Raw genomic sequence first — 12,520 nt, forward strand, 5'->3', positions numbered from 1 at the left:
AGATCAACACGGCTGAATGTTAGTTGACAAGCAACTAATAAGTTTAATATGTAAATGAATAATCCACACCTGTAATGACAATACAGGAAAAAAACACAGTAGAAAAAATGATTGCAGATAAAATAGTTAAAACTAGATTATCTAGGGTTGCCATTTTTCAAAAAGTGAAGATCTGGACACAAAAGTTGTTGAGCTTTTCTTGCAAAATATCGAATGAAAAAAATGAAGTTTTTGAGCTATTTTTAATTAATTTCTCAAAAATCTACACTTCCGATATGGGCTGCCATACGTCCGGATTTTCCCAGACATTTCAGCAATTTCTGCCCAGACATGGTTTCCAACAACTGAATCCTGACTATGTCCATGAAATTCTGGAGGTATGGCAACCCAAATATTATCTGAAGTCTACTACACAGGAAGAGGATGAGTGCAAAGGAAATTTAAGAAAGCTTGTTCATCAACTAAAAAACAAAACAAAACCCTTCCTTCTGCCTATTGCGATGCTTCACTTGGTCCATAGACTCATAGAGGCAGTGAACGTATCTGTTCCTTGGTTTTCCTGGACTGATGAAGTCTAGCAAGGAATAACTGGCTCTAAAGCAAAATAAAGGTTGTTGTCTATATGGAGAATGGGGAGCGATTCCAAAACTGGTTGTGTGAGACATAATTTGGAATGTAGGAATTTGACCACAAAAGTAGCACAGTATGTAAAATATATCTTCCACAGCAGCTAGACTCTCATATTTTAAAATGTAAAAATAGAGAAGCTGTGTTTTGTGGCTAATCTCTGATCATAATAAAGATTGATTGATTGATTGATTGATCGATTGATTGATTGATTGATTGGAGGTGCACTGAGACGGAGGGAGGGAGGAGAGATCTGAGAAGGGTTCAAACTTATGGTGCCTGGAGTGGTATCCCTGCGGAATTGGGATTTTGCAGATTCCCCTCTCCACTGGCATGGGTTAAGCACTCTTTTCACTCTACATGGTCACTTCTCTGTTTGAAGTACCTCCCAAGCTGCTATTATTTAGGAAAAAACCCCAGCTGCCATCATTTTAATGCACTCATATATGTAATGTGTAGTTTGTCCCAAACTGATCTATTACTGAATGTGTATTTCTATCTAGTTTGTAGAATTCAATAGACTAAATAAATAGAAATAAAGATCTTAGCGGTGAACTTTAGACAGTTAGCTGTACGCCAGGGGGCACTATTAGACCACAGTCAACATTGAAGGCAAGCCTTGATAGTTCAGCTGTTTTCACAGATCAAACTAGGTGGACTGAAACTTAACTCCATTTCCCTTTAACGTAAGTGTATTGAGGCCCTGATTCCAAACAAACCAAGGACACTTCCAGGCTCTCTCTCTCTCTATGTCTGTATCTATCTATCTATCTATCTATCTATCTATCTATCTATCTATCTATCTATCTATCTCTATCATCTATCGTAATTAAGTGGCATATAAATTGTAAAAATAAGTGAAATATAGGGGGAATTTGGTGCCTTGACTATCTGTTGACCTCACAGATGTTTTCCCCACAATCATGCCCATTAACAGCACAAAAAAATGCATGGCTAGCTTGCACTGCCAACATGATGCTTTAGCATTACTTTTATCCTTCTGTCTCTGATCAGATATTTGTGCTTTCTATCCCTTTTAAGCATTCTGTATTTATAGACAGAGGCCGATTTTTATGCCATAAGCAATGTTTAATGTTTTAACGCATAATTTTTTCCCCTATTTACTTAAGGGATGAAGAATAATTTGAAAATAAATGTGATCCTGGAAAGAGACTAATATTTCAGTGAAGAAAGGGATTTGCTGGATTCTAACAGACAAGGCAATATTACCAAGGCTCAGTTCCTACATCTATAAAATGATGTGGTGCAAGTCCACTGAAAATAGTAGGGCTGTATATGATCTAAATAGGGTGTGGTGGAGACATTTTCAAGGGATAGTACCAAGCACAAAAAATGGATGCAGATTTTGTGTTGAACAGGACTTTTCACAATACTCTTACCATAAGGACCTTATTGTTTAACAATGTGACTTGTAGAAGAATACTAAAGGAGCTGTTTTTTGCTCCTCTGAGTTGCTAATAGGTAAAGGTAAAGGGACCCCTGACCATTAGGTCCCGTCGTGACCGACTCTGGGGTTGCGGTGCTCATCTCGCTTTTTTGGCCGAGGGAGCCGGCGTATGTGGCCAGCATGACTAAGCTGCTTCTGGCGAAGCAGAGCAGTACACGGAAACGCCGTTTACCTTCCCGCTGGAGTGGTACCTATTTATCTACTTGCACTTTGATGTGCTTTCGAACTGCTAGGTTGGCAGGAGCAGGGACCGAACAACGGGAGCTCACCCCGTCGCAGGGATTCAAACCGCTGACCTTCTGATCGGCAAGCCCTATGCTCTGTGGTTTAACCCACAGCACCACCTTTGAGTTGCTAATAGATATGGATAATTATATGACTTAGTGTGTAGCTCTTTATTACTACTGCTAAGAAAACAATGAAAAGATATTTATTTCTTTAGAGACACCTTTTAATTGCCCACAGGACAACTTCATATTTTGAATTTTTTTTTCTGCATTGCACATTTTGCCAAGGCCTTTGACCAAAAAACCCTTAAACATTTCTAACTGGCATCATATACAGCATACAGCCGGAAGCAAAACGTCCTTTGCACAAAATATATTTGGTGTACTTGCATGGAGCTCCTTGGATCTTTGCCCATATTTTTAGCCATGAGATACAGTATCTTGGAAATATTTATTACCAAGTACCGCTGCTGGTGTACACTTGGTTCTGCAAAGAACAGAGGTCCTCAGTTTTTGTCTGGCCTTAGCACTGTCAAAGCATGTAGTTGTCTCTGACCCTGATCAGGAAAAGGAAGGCTCTTGTCTGACATCTTGCTAAGCTCTGGGGGTAATAAGAAGCACAGGGAGAAGCACCTTCAAGGCTCAGCACAATCAAAGGGACTAGCTCCCACCTTTCTTCCAAGTTGTAGATGCAGGATAGGAACGTGTCCCTATGGTTCACCGAAGCTTTAGAATGCTTATTCCATCACAATTTTCAAGTGCATCTAACCAACACAAGGACAAGACAACCCTTAATCAGCTTTTCATGCCAGAAGCAAACTGGCAAGTCAAGTGTTGGAAGAACATTGTGGGGCAGAATCTTTTAAAAAGGGCAGTCTGACCCCAAGCACACGATTCTTTGTTGTCAACCCAGGTTTCCAGTAGAGCACCACCATCATTCCTTTCCTGGTGCACTTTGGCCATTTCTTCCAATCCTGTAGTTCTCAACATGCACTGCAACAGGGATGGACTGAGCCCTCTTATATATCTCAGGTGTTGCAACCTTACATACATGGAGCACCTGAGTAGAAGCAGAAAGGACTACACCAGGCATAGCCAAACTTGGCCCTCCAGATGTTTTGGGACTACAATTCCCATCATCCCTGACCACTGGGCTTGTTAGATAGGGATGATGGGAGTTGTAGTCCCCAAACATCTGGAGGGCCAAGTTTGGCCATGCCTGGACTACACTGTTACTTGCACTAACTCAGTAGCAGGTTAAAGAGAAAAGTAAATGGTGATGTACCTAATAGCTTAATAGGGTTTCTTTTGCACAAGTCTTAACTTGGAATCAGCCCCTGCCCCCTGGATGAAGCCAACATGGCTACAACTCCTGTTCAAAACTGAGCAGGTTTTAACAGTCAATCTAAGACAATCTGGCTGTCTGTGGTTAGGAACATTAAAAATTGACTCAGCTCAGAAAACTTGAAGAGGTACTTTTATAACACTACTGAAGGAGCTGGTCTTTACATAGCACCCTAGCGGTGGAAATGCTTTCCAGGGTGAGATGGGTGGAACCTGGTAGCTAATTATTAGAATGCAGGAAATCCCTTCTTACGAAAAGTGTTAATATTTAAATAGCATGATTCCTAAAGGAACAGTGGGTGCCTGCCTCCCCCAGTATACTCCATATAATTTTTATAGGTCTGGCTCATGTTTCTCCCACTTGAAGACAAGTTTCAAAATGAAGGCATAGTAAAATTATACCTATGTCAGGGGTCCATGTAGCAGGCTTTAATTTTGTTATTCTAATAGCACCATCAAGGTGTGTTGCACCTTATAGGTCTCTGCCTTGAGAGGTGAACAATCAAAATTTTGATGCAAGGAAAAATCAGGACAAGGCTTTCAGGAAGAGCGTGACTGTTTCATTAGGGCAGTGGTTTTCTACCAGTGTGCCATGGCACCCTAGGGTGCCTTGAATGATGGTCAGGGGTGCTGTGGAGAACACTGGCCTCTTCCCCTCTTTCCTTCCCTCCCTCCTTGGATGCCCTTACATTTCTGCCTCCCAAAGGCTTGCACAGCTGTTTGTTGTAGCAGCCCTAGCTACAGGCTCCCCAGGAGAATGGTGCCTCTGGGGCTGGCCAGGGAGTGGGGCAGTGTGAGGAGGCACCTCTCTTTGGGTCAATGGGGGCAGCTCAAGACCAGGAATGGCAGCTACAGCTGCCCAGAGGACTCCCAAGGAGAAGAGAGAGGAGGCTGAGGGAACACTACGCAAGGGAGGGTGTTCGAAAAGGTGTGAGGGGCTACCAGCTCTACAGGTGACATAACTGGGCTTCTGAGCCCCACAGGGGAGCCGCAGAAAGAATGTAGTTGGTCAAGGGAGCTGTAGACCCAAAAAGGTTGAAAACCTCTGAATTAGGGGAATGAGATCTATACAGCCTTTGACTTAAGAACCTTAGAAGCAGTCGGTTTGAGAAGGGATTTGAAGATGCAGTCACCACTAAGCAGTCGTTCTAAAGGAGGAGTTTAAGTTTGAAATGGCAGCAGTAATTCAATTGTTTAAAGGATGACATCTGAAGGTGGCAGAGTTAGAAGAAAATCATAGGCAGCAATGTATCAGAATTTGACAGTAAAACAAGGGAGAGAAGGCAGTGGAAAGGCCACAGCATTTTGTTTTGTTTTTCTTCATTTAGTAATGATGATGATGATTGATGATGATGACTGGTATTGATGAACTGGAAAAATAAAAAATGATTGGAGATACGTACATACTCACTACACATGAATGAGTTGTGTACAAACATAGACTTGCAATAGACAAATTTAAAGATATTTGGAATTATTTTTATAAATACCATATTAGATGAAGGTCTGGTTAACTACAAGCCCCACCCCCATTTTTACAATGTGCACAATGTCTTTTTTGTGTTTTGTTTTCTACATGGGTATTATGTGTCTTATTCTGTGCACTTGTAATTTTGTACTTTTTATTTTTCAATAAAGAAATTTATATATATATATATATATATATATATATATATATATATATAAAATTTGTTAAATTTGTATACAGTCCTTCATCTGCAGATTTCAGGGTGGTTTACAAAAGAAGTCATAGCATGTTTATCAAATTATGCTTCATGTGTAGAAGTGTTGAGTCACCCAATGTCAGTAATTGGCATTAGTTTCACAACTTGTAAGAAATACTTCAACCAAACCAAACCAAACCAAACTTTATAGGTACAAGATACTATGATGGCCTCTAGCTTAGATACCTTTAAAAGGAAGTTAGACCAATTCATGGTGTGTGGTCTATTCATCAAGACAATTTTATAGAACTGGAGTAGCCAACATTATGGCCTCCAGATGCTGAGCACAACTCCCATCATTTAAGCTCATAGGCCATGCAGACTGGAAGCAATGGCTTATAACCTGATACAGCAGAAGACTGTTGCTTTTAGAAAAGCCTAAAAGCAGAGCATGAAGACATGTGGTTGGCCTCTGTGAAAAACAGGATGCTGGATCTGATCAGGCAGGACAGAAATATCAGGTACATGCGAGATTGAAGAAAGGAATATGTTCTGGTAATAGAGAGGTAGGGCTGGTTGTCATCTACATATAAATGGCATTAAAGCCATGGGATCTGATAAGGTCACCCAGCTACAGTATGTAGCAAGAGAATAACAGAAGGCTGAAAACAGATACCTAACAGGAGGCCAGTGGAGAAAAGAAAAGGAGAGGAAGAGGTGTTGACAAGCAAAAGCAAGACTGTGCAAAACAAGAAAGCACTTAAAATTATGCAAGCAAATTTGCATAATTTAGACAAATTACAGCATTCAACTGGTTGGTCACAGAATTTGTTAAACCTTTGAGCAACATATTGATTTTTCCACTAGCTCCATAGAGAGAACTGAAAGTAGATTAGCTAAATGCAACCAAGGCCATGTACCATGATGATGCTACATAAAAGATTCCCCAGCATAATCAAGTAAATTTTATGACCTCAAATGACAACCAGTTACAGTTCATCCATTAGTACTGTTCGAAAGGAAATAAAAAATGAAATGTTCCAACAGATTTTTATCAATACACAAATGGGGACCTCAATATCAATCTGTAAAAAAGTCCTACAATTTCCTAAATTAGGGGGCTCTTTTTTCATGTATGTTTGTTGTTTTGGTTCCAAGAGGGATTTTTCATCTCCAGGGTAGAAACACTTCTACACATAATTTCTTTTCATTAGCACCATCTTGCAAGTTTCTAGAGCAACAGTACCATTTGCACATCTCTTTAAGATTCTGTTGCACTTTTGTATCTCCTCCTAAATGATGACACGGGGTCCCTGCCCTCATTTCATTATGTAACTCTTCTCCACATCCCCAGACACTTCAAATGGTTTTAATATGTCTCAACGAAGTCCTAATGAAATCAACAGCATTGAAACCTTCAGTTTTGAAACATGAAATCTATAATGGATTTAAATGGTACATGCAACCATTTGGGGAACATGACTGTTTGGGGAAACAGTCTACAAAATAATGTGGTGGTCTGAGATTGAGTCAGCTACAGTGTGCAAAACAAGACTTGAATACAGAATCAAGAGGTTTAGTAAAGTTTATTCCTAAAACTCAAATTTCCTTCCAAGCCAGCAAGACACAACCAACTCAGATGTCATGTTTTGCATCCACACGATGGGTTTCAAACAATTTATGTGCAGTCACACATGTGAAAAAAGCAGGTCAGTTGTAAAATTTGATCAAAAACTATCATGTGAACTAATTTTATTTAGGAATCTGGCAGCCTAGACTCATTTGCACAAGGTTGTCTTTGAATAAGCTGCTTACATGACACATTCTGATGGAACAGTGGTAGGAACGAAATGTTACTACGGTAAATAAAGGTTACTTACAAGTAAATTATAGGAGAATGCTACAAAAAAAAAAGACATAGAAGCTTTAAGGGGGGCAATAAAAGGTGTCTGTTTCCTTTTATTAAGGAAAGAGAAAAAGGGGAGAGGACAGTAAAGTAATAGTTAGAACCATGCTGAAATACATCACTAGTTCCATTCTGGTTACACAGAAAGGCTACACACCCTTGGCCAAAATATTTAACACAAATCGCAAAGCCAAGAAAATGACACATCTCACTTGATTCCCCGGTGGCATCTGTTAGTAAGGACTAGCGCTCACCCTCAAGCCTACAGAGACCAGCATTTGTATTCATGGGCAGGATCTAAAAACTGATCATGAGCAGTCTTAAGTAGCTTCAAAGAATACACTTCCAGAAAAGTTGTTTACAGGTAATTATTATAACTAGTGGTTTTAGCCATTACATTCTTTGTTGGTTTCATTGGTATTTTAAAATTTGCAGTATGTTATCAGACGTTAAGTAGTGACAAGTGAGGTGGAGGACAGAAAAAGAATACAAATTATAGCGCAAGTAAATGTTTCTGTCTTTCAAGATGGCTTCACATGCACGCCTGCATACATGGGCAATGTTGTAAAAGCAATTTCCCAAAATAATTTGTTAAACCCAGTTATACATATTAAACAACTGCCCTTAAACACATTTTGGGCCCCTTTATATTATCTGAAATGAAGGTGCTTTTACAGTGTAAAAATGAAAAAGTTACCCACTTTACGAGAGAGAGAGAGAGAGCTGGATATGCCAAAGCTTTGCTTCCATCTTGTCACATTCCATTTACCTTCTTTGAGGTGATTTTTTTCATACAGTAATGACCCAAGAAGTTCATCATTTCATCGTCAGATAACAAGGTAGACACCACAGTGCTAGGGAGCAACAATGGTTGGTTATCCATTGATCTACAGGTGACGTTTACAGAGCTGCTGTATTTTTAAATATCCACCAACATAAATCTATATTAGTGTCAATATTAAGCTTTTGTCTGCATCTCATAATGTATGCCATCAAGGGCAAATTATTTCATAACAAATATTGGAATAACCAGTCAGACTTCAAATCAATTAAACAACTTTACTAAATGAAAAATCCTACATTTAATATGTGTTTTAAAACAAAATGGAATTAGAAAAGAGACTTAAATCCATGTAAGAACTTTTCACTTTGCCAGAAATCCCTTGCATAATACGTGTCAGTTCATTAAATGCAAGTTGCTAGAATTCTCGATTTAACATTTGCAAAGACAATATTAAAGAGTTCTACATTGTTGCACATTTAGAATAATTTAAATTGGAAGCTTCCCTACTAAGTAATCTTATAAATTTGACTGTGTTCAATAAAAAACATTGTATTAATATCCAATCAAGTCGCTGCCTTTCAATTTTTATCCATTTACAATCTTTGCACATTTCTTTACACTTTGCCATTTGCCAATATGAACCCTTTAAGGAAAACAGAAAAAGAAATACTGCATCAACTCTTGATCATGTACAGAAATTATTGCTACTATAGTACACTACAAAGCAGAAGTTTCTACAATAGTATATGAACCTTGGTCATGAAAATCCAGAGGATATAAATCTTTAGTGACATAAGCCTTACAATCATGTAGAACATTCACATGGCAATATTAGACAGTCCAACCACCACTAGCCATAGTTAACCTACTGCTCAATGATCAACATCCATTTAAATATACCCTCCTGGAGGGTGGGGCAGAGTGCACAGTTGGGCGGGGAAGAGGAGAGGAAGAAGAGAGCTAGCTTTTCCAGGCATATCAGAGAAGGATCTTCATGTTTGGTGAGCTATGCAGAATGCACTTTAATGCAAATATGACATTATCAGGAAGCTAAGCATGCCAAAAGGTGTTTCATGCTAATAAAATCTAATGCAAGGTACCACATAATCAAGTTATCGACTAATAAGTAATACCATTCTTGCCCTATTTAAGTTAAATGAAGTGTCATTGTGAGTGTAATGTTAGTTTAAAATGGTGCAATGAACAAAGTCATCCTGTGGCAATCTAAGATAAAAAGAAATAAGTTTTTTGTCATGAGAAATACTGACTGTTGGGTTGTCTGGATAAGGAGCATTACCGAAGTCACGAGCTTGAGATTGGTTTGTGTCTTTAAACTCCTATTATAGGGGCACACATTTAGTTACCAAGAATACTGGGAAGAGGGAGAACAGCAGCTGCCCCAAAAATCCCTTCCACAAATCATTTTCAGCCAGGAAACATGACTAGATACTTTGCCATCATTCTAGCTACAAAATAAGAGAAATAAAAGCAATCAAGCAACAGTAAGACCACATTACACAAATGAAACATCATGCTCTCATCTGATTTAACTATTACATCAAGCTTAAATTGGGATGTTGGTCAACTTTAAAACTGTGATGTGAATATGCAACCAAAATAATTTGTTTAGATTTGATTTTACTCTATGTTGGTTATTAGAGCTTGGAGTATACTTGTTACAATACAGTGTTGCACATCTGTCAACTAGAAAATATTAAAGATCCTTTACCCGTCTCTTTAAGTTAAAGATGTGACATCATAAAGGGTGTCAAATGGCTGGATGGTTTTACAGTGCACACTTATTATATACTGTATATATGGAGTTTTGTCCTTAATAGATCTGATGGGTTTTCTATGATATTCCTTTCTTCACCTCTTCTTCGGAGGATTAGCTGTGCGAGGTGGAGTGACGGGACGTCCAGAGTTCAGTCCACCATACTGGTACTTTGCTTTCTTCTCAGATGGTTTCAGAATCTTAAGAGGATGAATTAAGAAGATGAATAAACTTCTCTTCAAACCAACACAACATATCCATTAAACCAGCCTTACAATGAATGTATAACTTGCTGTCTACATTTGAGGTGGCTTCCTATTTAAAACAACTGTTGAATATGCATTTGCAAAGTACAAAAAGAATTATTTAACAGCTAGGGCTACCCATTCTGTGGACTCATCTAACCAGGTAGGGATGATAGCAAACTGTCAGAGCATAGTACTTTGCATACAGATGGTCCCATATTTACTCAAATGTAATGCGCACCTTCCTTGGCCAAATAACACTCACAAAAATTAGGGTGCACATTAGATTTGATGGCACATTAGATTTGCGTAAATACAGTAATCCCCAGCAACTTCCAGTTAAAAGATCTAGGTAAGACTTTAACCAGCTGCAGTAGAAAATACTGGGCTAGATGAACCAATGGTCTGACTCCATCTAAGGCAGTCTCAGAGAACCAGACACCCCTAGCCAGTTCAGAGTAATCCATTTTATTTATTATTTTTCAAGAGACTCCATCAACAGAGTGGCTTGTTCCCATTTTATTTAGGCAAATATTCACCTTAGCTTAGTAATACTATGACAATGAGGTATTAGAAAATTAGTTTTGAAATAAAGGAAGATCGTAACATTTGCTGAGAATGCTATCCTTCAACAAGGGAGATACAAGCAACAGTGCACCTTAAAAGTTCAAAAATAAATAAATAAATAATTTTATTATTTATACCTCACTTAATTGACTGGGTTGCCCTGGCTAACTCTAGTTTTATTCAAGCCGTACAATAATAGTAACTTTCTGACCTATCCTCTCAATATAGAGGTTATAATCCATGTTTATCATACCTGAAAAGAGCACATCAAAGTTTCATCCACACTCATCATGCCACCAGCATTGTCAAATTCTCCACAGTAATTAGGAGCAGAAAATAGGGTAACCAGCTGTCGTTTAGCAAAGAATTCATAGCCATCTTCAACTACCTGTCAGTGAGAAAAACACATAACCAATATTGATGTAACTTAAAATATTTCTGTAATCTGAGCCAAAATGTTTATCCCATAACCTGCAGTCTAAGAGTTTTCAGAGAACACATAGCAAAATGAATGCAACACAACTTAAGATTCCATGCAAGATCCATTATCATGCAAGTTGGCTTCTCCAAACACAATGGGAATTCTCTTTCTTCTCAGCTCCCCACTGCCTCCCCAAAAGCAATTTTAGGGGTATATGGAGGGCTCCGGACGCGGGTGGCGCTGTGGGTAAAAGCCTCAGCGCCTAGGGCTTGCCGATCGAAAGGTCGGCGGTTCGAATCCCCGCGGCGGGGTGCGCTCCCGTTGCTCAGTCCCAGCGCCTGCCAACCTAGCAGTTCGAAAGCACTCTTAAGTGCAAGTAGATAAATAGGGACCGCTTACTAGCGGGAAGGTAAACGGCGTTTCCGTGTGCGGCTCTGGCTCGCCAGAGCAGCGATGTCACACTGGCCACGTGACCCGGAAGTGTCTCCGGACAGCGCTGGCCCCCGGCCTCTTAAGTGAGATGGGCGCACAACCCTAGAGTCTGTCAAGACTGGCCCGTACGGGCAGGGGTACCTTCACCTTCACCTTCATGGAGGGCTCCAAGAGGAGCACCAAGGTAAATTGCACCAATGAAAGCCTGCTCCATGGTGGGAAGGAAACTAATTTGAAGTAGGTAAAAAAGGTAATTTGAAGTACAGAAATCAGAAGGTCCAGAATACAAACAAGTTTAAGCAAATTATTCTTTGTGCTGTAGACTAGTTACAGAAAGACCTCCAGTTTTTCTGCAACATTTTTGAAACAAAGGACTCAAAATCCAGAAATATGTGTGCAGAGAGGATGTGACAGCTCGGGCAGCTTTGTGTTCAATATTATTTAAGATTATTTATTAAATCTGTATACTGCCCTATACAGGTAGATCTCAGGGCAGTTCTAAAGACTATATATAGCTAAATTTGTAGCCTGATCTGCACTAGCTCATCTACTTGTCACCATATTTGTATTTGTAAATGACATAGAGCCCTGGAAACTATAAGGTAAAGATCCCAAATTAGAAAGAAGCAAATTCATACCTGATGAGCTCGACAAATCAAATCCAAATCATGACGATTCAAGAACTTGCTGACCACATCAGCTCCAAAAGTGAAGGAGACACCACGATCATTTTCACCCCAGCCCTGCACATCCTTGTCTGGATCAGACCACAGCAGGTCACAGAGCAAGCCTTGAAAGTAAGAGCACAAGTCTGAAACAGGACCCTAATGTGTTCTTTTTGGTACAAAATATTTACCTCTCATGATTGAGATTTTGGTATGCATACTTTGTACACATGAGGCTATACAAGTGTAACAGTTATAGATTTGCAATGTACTCCTACTGGAGACAACAGTGCAAACTTTTTCTATGGTCTGTGGTCTGATGTGCACATCACATTAAACCATAGCTTGTTTTAAACTATGGCTTTATATGATGCGCAAACTGAGCCAGTATCTAAC

At 39.4% G+C, this 12,520-nt stretch overlaps 1 protein-coding gene across 1 annotated transcript in view; it reads right to left on the reverse strand.

Moving 5' to 3' along the window:
• Window positions 1–8,275: 8,275 nt before the first annotated feature.
• PPP1CB (protein phosphatase 1 catalytic subunit beta) overlaps window positions 8,276–12,520 on the reverse strand; it is a 33,021-nt gene continuing 28,776 nt past the window's right edge. The window contains exons 6-8 of the mRNA XM_028724450.2: window positions 12,098–12,249; window positions 10,860–10,994; window positions 8,276–9,994 (exon numbers count right to left, since the gene is read on the reverse strand). Of these exons, the coding sequence (XP_028580283.1) occupies window positions 9,890–9,994; window positions 10,860–10,994; window positions 12,098–12,249 (392 nt within the window). The 3' untranslated portion in view covers window positions 8,276–9,889. The remainder of the gene's footprint in view (window positions 9,995–10,859; window positions 10,995–12,097; window positions 12,250–12,520) is intronic.

Source organism: Podarcis muralis, chromosome 3 (assembly GCF_964188315.1).
Source record: "Podarcis muralis chromosome 3, rPodMur119.hap1.1, whole genome shotgun sequence".
NCBI lineage: Eukaryota > Metazoa > Chordata > Lepidosauria > Squamata > Lacertidae > Podarcis > Podarcis muralis.